The sequence below is a fragment of the Nicotiana sylvestris genome, chromosome 3, assembly GCF_000393655.2.
Source record: "Nicotiana sylvestris chromosome 3, ASM39365v2, whole genome shotgun sequence".
Taxonomy (NCBI): domain Eukaryota; kingdom Viridiplantae; phylum Streptophyta; class Magnoliopsida; order Solanales; family Solanaceae; genus Nicotiana; species Nicotiana sylvestris.
Genome location: NC_091059.1, coordinates 116808618 through 116817021, shown reverse-complemented (window position 1 = coordinate 116817021; position 8404 = coordinate 116808618). Strand labels below are relative to the sequence as shown.

The 8404-nt window shown below is 38.0% G+C and overlaps 1 protein-coding gene across 1 annotated transcript; it reads right to left on the bottom strand.

Moving 5' to 3' along the window:
- Positions 1-5249: 5249 nt before the first annotated feature.
- LOC104214958 (expansin-B15-like) lies at positions 5250-7833 on the bottom strand. Its single transcript, XM_009764693.2, has 4 exons — positions 7547-7833; positions 7017-7129; positions 6728-6927; positions 5250-5933 (listed from the first exon to the last, which is right to left on the bottom strand). The coding sequence occupies exons 1-4, from the start codon at positions 7725-7727 to the stop codon at positions 5591-5593; spliced, it is 837 nt and encodes a 278-aa protein (XP_009762995.1). The 5' UTR covers positions 7728-7833; the 3' UTR covers positions 5250-5590.
- Between the last annotated feature and the right edge of the window lie 571 nt (positions 7834-8404).

Here is an 8404-nt window from a genome sequence, read left to right as displayed (position 1 = left end):
AGCCATCTGCAATCTAATAGGCTGAGTGAGTCCCTCAATAAACCTCCTCACCATCTCTATCTCTCTCTCTCTCTCTCTCTCTCTCTCTCTCTCTCTCTCGGTGGGGAGTATCATAAGAGCATGATGAGCCAAATCAGTAAACCTCATCTCGTACATAGAACCCTGCTGAAGATGCTTGAACCTCCTGCGGTACTCCTCTCTCTGGGTGATGGGAAGGAACTTCTCGAGAAATAGCTGCGAAAACTGGTCCCAAGTGAGAGCTGGCGACCCAGCTGGTTTGGCGAAAGAATAATCTCTCCACCATTTCTTGGCGGAACCTAACAGACGAAAAGTAACAAAGTCGACCCCATTGGTCTCCATTATCCCCATGTTCCGTAGGACCTCATGACAGCTGTCTAAATAGTCTTGGGGAACCTCTGAAGATGTACCGCCATAGGTAGTAGTGAAAAGCTTGGTAAACCTGTCCAATCTCCACAAAGCATCTAAAGATATAGTCGATCTATCACCGACCTAAGCTACAACACCCGGTGGAACTACCCTAACTGGATGAGCTGCTGGAGTCTGAAACTGGAGAACTACCTACTCCGAAGTGCGAGTAGCGGGAGTCTATGCTCCTCCCCTAGCCTAAGAGACGGGCGGTGCTACAGGAAGTATGCCTGCCTGATTGACACTCTCCATAAGCCCCACTAGATGGACCAGCGCATCCTGGAGTACTGGGTAGCGATGAACCCCTCTGAAACCTAAGTTGGGCCCGCTGGAGCAGTCTAGGCCAGAACCTCATCATCAAACTCTACCTGAGGCTCTGCCACTAGTGTTGTTGCTCTGGGTTGAGCCCTGCCTCGGCCTCTAGCACAGCCTCATCTTCTTCCCCTTGTAGGAGCTTCCATTGGGGGCTCGGGCTGCTGATCAGCTGATGAAGCGGTACGTGTTCTCGCCATCTGCGAAAGAATAGAGTAGAAGTTCAATTAGCATTGAGAAAGCAAATCGCACGACAGAGAAGAATAGATGTGAAGTTATTCCTAAACTTTTCAGCCTCTGGGGATAAGCACAGATGTCTCCATACCGATCCCTCAAACTCTACCTAGCTTGTTCGTGAATTGTGGGACCTAGGCAACCTAGAGCTCTGATACCAACTTGTCACGACCCGAATTTCCCCACCGTCGAGACCGTGATGGCGCCTAACATTGTATTCGCTAGGCAAGCCAACGTTACAAAATATCTCACATTTTCCTTTATCTTTTAACAATTAAAACTTAACAAAATAAATCAGCGGAAATAAATGCGGAAGAACACAGTTTAAAAGATTATCCTTATACTAATAAAGAAGACCGTAATAATTTCTACCCAGAACTGGTGTCACAACTCACGAGCAGTCTACAGTTACTACAAATAATAGTCTGAACAAAAAATATACATCTGTCTTGAAAGTAGATAAAACTGAAATAAAATAGGATAGAGGACACCGGAGCCTGCGGACGCCTGCAGGACTACCTTAGGTCTCTGGTGGACTGAAGGAAGCAACCTCGACTAGGATCAGTATGTTCCAATACCGGAATCTGCACAGAAAGTGCAGAGTGCAGTATCAGTACAACCGACCCATGTACTGGTAAGTGTCAAGCCTAACTTCGGCGAAGTAATGACGAGGCTAGGACACGACAAACAACATAAACTAGTGCAGTTAAACAATATACTAACAGAATAAACAAAAATTAACGGGAAGGGGAAACATGCTATGAGGGTACCAGAATCAGGAATCACAATAGTAATGAAAATTAAACAATTAATGCACTTGAACCAATAACATCAGATAATCACAGTAAATAGAAAATGCACGGCATCATCCTTCGTGCTTTTACTCTCAATCCTCACCATGCAATCAATAATAGAAATGTGTACGGCATCACCCTTCGTGCTTTATCACTCTTCCTTACCGTATTAATAATAGAAATGTGCACGACATCACCCTTCGTGCTTTATCTCTCTTCCTCACCATATGCATCAATATAAATGCAAATGTGTACGGCATCACCCTTCATTATTTATCACTCTTCCTCACCATATGCATAATTATGAATGTGCACGGCATCACCCTTCGCACTTTATCACTATTCCTCACCATAACAACAACAGAAACAACAACAACCCGCCAAGGGCATCACAATCAAACAACTATGTTTCATCATTTAATTTCACAATAGAAATCTAAACTTGAGTCAATACTCACCCAACATCCAAATTAGGAACAACATCGTAAAACTTATTAACATTGTCAATAACTAGCTTAAGCAGGAAATATACGTATAAAGAAACACAACTGTCACAAGTATAGAACTCACTCGTATGCTATGACCCGACAACGACGTATAGATACTCGTCACCACACATATACGTCGTACTAACCAACTAACAAGTAGCAAATAGGGCAAACAATACCTAATCCCTCAAGCTAAGGTTAGCCACAACACTTACCTCGATTCCACGGCCAAAATCAAGCCTCAATTACCGCTTGACCTCTCGATTACACTTCTAATCCGCTTGTATCTAGTCATAATTAACTTAACAACATCAATAAATGCTATAGAAATTAATTCCAACGCATAATTTTAGGTTTTCCAATATTTTTCCTAAAATGTCAAAACTCGATCTCGGGCCCGCTTGGTCAAAACATGAAGTTCGGAACAAAAATCGATTACCCATTCACCCCCGAGCCCGGATATGCAATTGGTTTTGGAATCCGACCTTAATTTGAGGTCTAAATCCCCAATTTATAAAAATCCCTAATTCTACCCAAACCCCCAATTTTTACCATAGAAGTCTTAGATTTTTGGTTGGAAATTCATGAAATGTGAGGGGAAGGTGAAAGAAAGTGGGTTAGGATCACTTACCAAAGTTTTGGAGAAGATTTGGTCTTGGGAGAATCGCCTCTAGGGTTTTAAGATTTGAGAAATGTGAAGAATGGGTGAAAATTCCATCTAAATTGGGTTTTACACAGTTGCAAGTATCGCATTTGCGATAAAATATTCGCAAATGCGTAGCTTGGCCTGGCCTACTGCCTTCGCAAATGCGAACAAATGTTTGCAATTGCAGCTATTGTGCATGTCGCATTTGCGACGATGAACTTTGCAAATGCGAAGGTCCTCTGCCTAGCCCAATCATCACAAATGCGATGATTCTTCGCAATTGCGGTGCTCGAATTTGCAAGCCAGACTTCGCAATTAGATCTGAAACAACAGCAATTTCCTTAAGGCTCTAAACCTCTCCATAGCCTTTCCAAAACTCACTCGAGCCCTCAGGGCTCCAAAGCAAACATGCACACAAGTCTAAAAACATCATACCGACTTGTTCATGCGATCAAATAGCCAAAATAACATTTTAAACAACGAATTTAACACCAAAACTCATAAAAATTTTCAAGATAGTTCAAATTTCCTATTTTCTCAACCAAAGATCTAAATCTCATCAAATTACTTCTGTTTCTCACCAAATCTTACAGATAAGGTTTAAATGTTATAACGGACATGTACCGGGCTCCGGAACCAAAATACGATCCCGATACCATCAAGTTCAAACACTATTCAATTTCCATAAACTATTATATTTTCCAGTTAATAATTTTCTTTAAAAATTTATTTCTCGGGCTAGGGACCTCGGAATTCGATTCCGGGCATGCGCCCAAGCCCCATATTTTACTACGGATTTGGGACCGTCAAAACACAGATACGGGTCCGTTTATCCAAAATGTTGATCGAAGTCAACAAAAATCATCTTTTAAGCCAAAATTCATTATTTCTTAAAATATTTCACATAAGGGCTTTCCAGATATATGTCTGGACTGTGCACGCAAATCGAAGAGAGACAAAAGGAGGTTTTTAATACCTCGGAACACAAATTTGACTTCTAAAACAAGAAATGATCTTTTGGGTCATCACAATATACAGGCTTCCTACTAAAAAGTTCCATCGCTATAAGTGTGGAATGCAAGGAATAAGGACTTCCTCGCAAGGAGAGCAACTTAATGGGGAGAGTCTCTCCGCTATGCGGGAGACTATGATAAAGCTCACATCCGAGCTAGAAGTGGCCAAGGAAAGAGAAAGGGTTAGAGATGCTCAATTCCTTGGCATGCAAGCTCAAATGAGAACTCTCCTATCTATTGGAACTTTTCCGTTGCCTCGGTCTCATGAGTCATCGCCAGAGGCTCAACCTGCACGTGATCGTTCCTCCCGTCCTCCCTGTAATCGTTCCTCCCGTCCTCCACAAGACCCTTCTCTATACCGTCTTGTAGATGAAATTTCATCAGACGGTGATGATGATATTCTACAAAACACTCCTTTACTTTTGTATACTTTGAACTAGACAAATAGAACAAGTTTTTGAACTAGTTGTAATAAGTTTTAACTTGGTTTTGAATTTTTATGTTTAATTGAACTTTAATTTGTTAGTTTTAATGTATTTATTGATTGTTGTTATGTTGTTGTTGCTGTTGTTGTTGTTGTTTTATGTCGCTATTAGGTGTATTGGTATGCTGGCAGGTAGTGTAGCTGCCAAAACAACCATTTTATGCTAAAATTAAAACCCAGAAAATCGACCAAAGTTAGTCGGCTTCTAATAAAAAAAATATTTTTTCTGCAAATTACCGATCAAAGTTGGTCGGTAATCATTAAAAAAAATAAAAAATTTACAATTACCGACCAAAGTTGGTCGGTTAATGAGCAAGGAATTCCCAGAATTCAACATTACCGACCAACTTTGGTCGGTATTGTTAAATTTTAATTTTTTTTAAAAAATATATATTTTCATTTACCGACCAACTTTGGTTGATATTTTTTAAAATTTAATAATTAATAAAAAAAATATAATTTAAATACAACAACCAACTTTGTTCGGTAAAATTAAATTATTAAAATATATTTCCGACCAAAGTTGATCGGTAAATATTTTAAATTCTTCAGATGGTCGTTTTAATATACCGACCGACCTTGGTCGGCATATTAAAACGACCAACAAAATAGCGACTAATCATATTTGGACGCGTTTTGGTTGGTAATTGGCCATAACCGATAACCGTTGGTCGGTTTTTCTGGTCGGTATTTACCGAATTTCTAGTAGTGTATAGCTCTGCCCCTGCAATGCTAAACAAAACCACAGAGGTGACATGAGCAACTCTTAACGTAAACTGCTCATTGTAGCAACTCTTAAATACAAGGGAAGAAACAAATTTATGAACTTTGACAAATCGTTGCTACAAAATCTGAAAATATATAATTAATTGAAGGTTTTATTCACAACTGCCCATATCTTTAATTACTACATATTCTCAGCATGTATCAAAATACTGCTATAATTTTGTGTAAACACACGTTACTACTTTACTTTTCTACTGGATCAAGTGAACACGACAGCCACTAAATCACACAATAATATTCATACAAACACTACACTATATATAATCTTAGCACGAGACCATTTGGTCCGGCCGATAGTGAATAATAGGGAGGGTGTGGATACCTTACTATCTTTCAAACCAAATACGTAGGTAATAAATAAGATATAAGTCATATACACTGACAATATAAAAATAGAACTTAAACTCTTAAAGATAATTGACGAGAGAGCGGTATGTAGCACCGGGCTGCCAACCAGTGGGAATGACATTCTTGGCCACCAAAATCTGATCAGAATATTGTGAAGTCAGTCGGATGGAAAAGGGAGGGCGTAACTCAGAGCCAGCATCCAGTTTCCAAACAGCACCCCATGACTGCTGCATTTTCCTCCATTTAGTAGTACTACTACTGCTGCTTTTTGTTTCTTTCAGTTCAACTTTTGCTAGATCACCATCTCCTTCTTCAAACTCTATTACCACTGCCAAGTACTCTGGGTTTGATCCTTGGTCAACGTGGAACACTATGTTTTTCCTTGAATAATCACACGCAACCCTGAAATTCAAGTCATTTTAGTCTAAATAAATATCGTTGACTAATACAATTGAATTATTTATTTAAGTTAAATTATACAAATATTATTAAAATTTTAGTTTTACAGGACTAATCTATCCTAGTTGAGCTTCAAAGGCTTCTTACCATCTTATTATTCCAAATCACTGCTTATTATGGAGTAACAGTTTACACATAGTTGACTTTTAAATAACTTCGATAATATAAAAGAATTTTAACAAAAAGAAAGAGATAATATAAAAAGAATCTATCTTTAATTGAGCGTCTAGAAATTAAACTTTTAATCTTTTTTGTTTTGTTTTATACTAAATAAAACCTCTGTTTCAATTTAGATAATGTAGTTTGACTTGATACAAACTTTAAGAAAAAAAAAGAAAGACTTTTGAAATATGTTGTCCTGAGAGACAAAAGCTTTGTAGGGTCAATGATATTTTTGTGGCTATAAAAGTTTCTCATTAAGGATAAAAAATGAAAATTTTTAAAGTTTTAAGTTATTTTCAAATATAGAGATATATTATTCTTTTTGGAAAAGGACTAATGAGAAAAGCTTATAGTATATAACAGCATAAAGACATACGTATGCTATCAAGTTACTTAAAAGCAACTAATGGTGTAATAAATTGGTTATAGTAAGATAGGGTTAATCTTCTAGAAATTGATGGAATGAATGACTTAATTCTAATTGCAAATTGCACCCATAGTGCGAATTTTTTAAAACTACGTAAATATCCTAAGTTGCTTTTAATTATTGAGAGGGGTCGGGTAATGGAGTTTGCCTAGCATAACGGATTTGCAAGACGCCAGCATCTCGGAGTTTGTGTTCATGTCCAGGAATGGCCATGGAACCAAATGCAGTTCCACTCAAGTCAAAGTGTGCTGATTGGGAAACGCAGGGACCTCCTGGGCAAAAGTCTGTTATCACCACCCTTACTCCTTTCCCTGAGCAAGATGGATGTACCTTCTTTGTACATTTCACCTGTAATACCATATATATTATTCACAAATCTTCAATATATATCTGTTAATCAAGAACTTGAATAAAGCGGGGTGAATTAATTAATTAACCTGGTAGCAAGCTCCACATTCTTTTCCAGACTTATAGAGGGATGGACCAATCCCAGTTACCAAGGAAGAGAATGGTGCTTGTGATACTGCATTTCCATATCCACAAGATCCTCCTGCACTCATAAATATATGCGGTTACGTTATAGCGCATGAGTTTAATTCCACATGCGAGCAATCTATACATATTTTCCTATACTATCATATATCACTTAAAAGATCAGTTGAAGTAACTGTCCATTAATAACTGGAATTAGGCAGGTAACCTATACCAACAAGTTATAGTACAGCGATCGTGTAAAGAATTCTTTGCAGTACTTTCAACTTCAGTGGAGACCAGTGGCAGAGCCACCTTATAGCAAAGGGGAAAAATACATTGTGTAAGGTAGGTAAAAAATAAAATTTATATGCATATATATATTATATGTTGATTCCTTTTAATTTTTTTGTGTGTCTATTTTTATATATTTTGATATCCCTTACTAAAAATCCCGGCCTTGGCCAATGATGGAGACAAGGGAGATGTAAGTTACCGTCGCTACCAGCACCATCGGGGCTGCCATACCAAGTAGCTCCAGCAGACGACCAGTGAGTGGCAGAGGTGGTCAAATTGAAATGTTTAGCTTTGAAGCTGAAGCACGGGCTGGTGAAACAAACCAAAGCAATTAGAATATGTGAAAGAATGACCAAATGTGAGATGGCGAATAAGGCCATGTTCTTTATCTTGCTTCACAAATGAAGTAGCACTAGATTATCACTGCTTCTTTAATTTGTAATGATATTACTAGGGAAAAGTATTTGGTATTGCAAAACGGACAGAGAGATCTAGTATATATAGGGGGAAAAGAGAAAAGGTATGCCGACTGCGAACATTAGATATAATTTTACTCCACAAAAGATAGCTACACATAATCGTATATAACAGGTGTGATTAGTAGCTTGAAAATAAGGCAGATAATCTACTACAACATATTTAAATATATTAGTGTAAATGTTTTATACAATGTATATAAATTAAATCCTAATAATAAACGTCCTCGTGCGCACTTCCTTCGGCCCTAATGATGGCAAGGTCTTTGTGAGCTTGTCTTTTGCTTTAGGCTAAATGCCAAATATGCATGTGGGCTACCATACAGTTGGAGCCCTCATCAATTCTACCTCGCGAAACAAAAATTGAGTGATCGGATCAAGAAAGTGAGAATAAAAAACGAAACTCGGAGAAGATACTTTCTTGTAACGGTTTGTCTTCTCTTAATTAAATATCGCAACAGGGTTTGACGGGCACCTATATTAATATACTACTAGTATTATTCCCTTCGTTCCATAATAAGTGATCAATATATTTTTTTATTTTGATTCAAAATAAGTGTCTATTTATATAACCAAGAAAC

What these genes read in the sequence shown, in the direction of transcription:
- LOC104214958 (XM_009764693.2), bottom strand. Translation starts at nt 7,727, where the DNA reads ATGGCCTTATTCGCCATCTCACATTTGGTCATTCTTTCACATATTCTA. An exon ending in CGATGGTGCTGGTAGCGACG is followed by an intron (nt 7,130 to 7,546) that starts GTAACTTACATC and finishes TTATGAGTGCAG; the next exon opens with GAGGATCTTGTGGATATGGA. An exon ending in AATGTGGAGCTTGCTACCAG is followed by an intron (nt 6,928 to 7,016) that starts GTTAATTAATTA and finishes ATGGTATTACAG; the next exon opens with GTGAAATGTACAAAGAAGGT.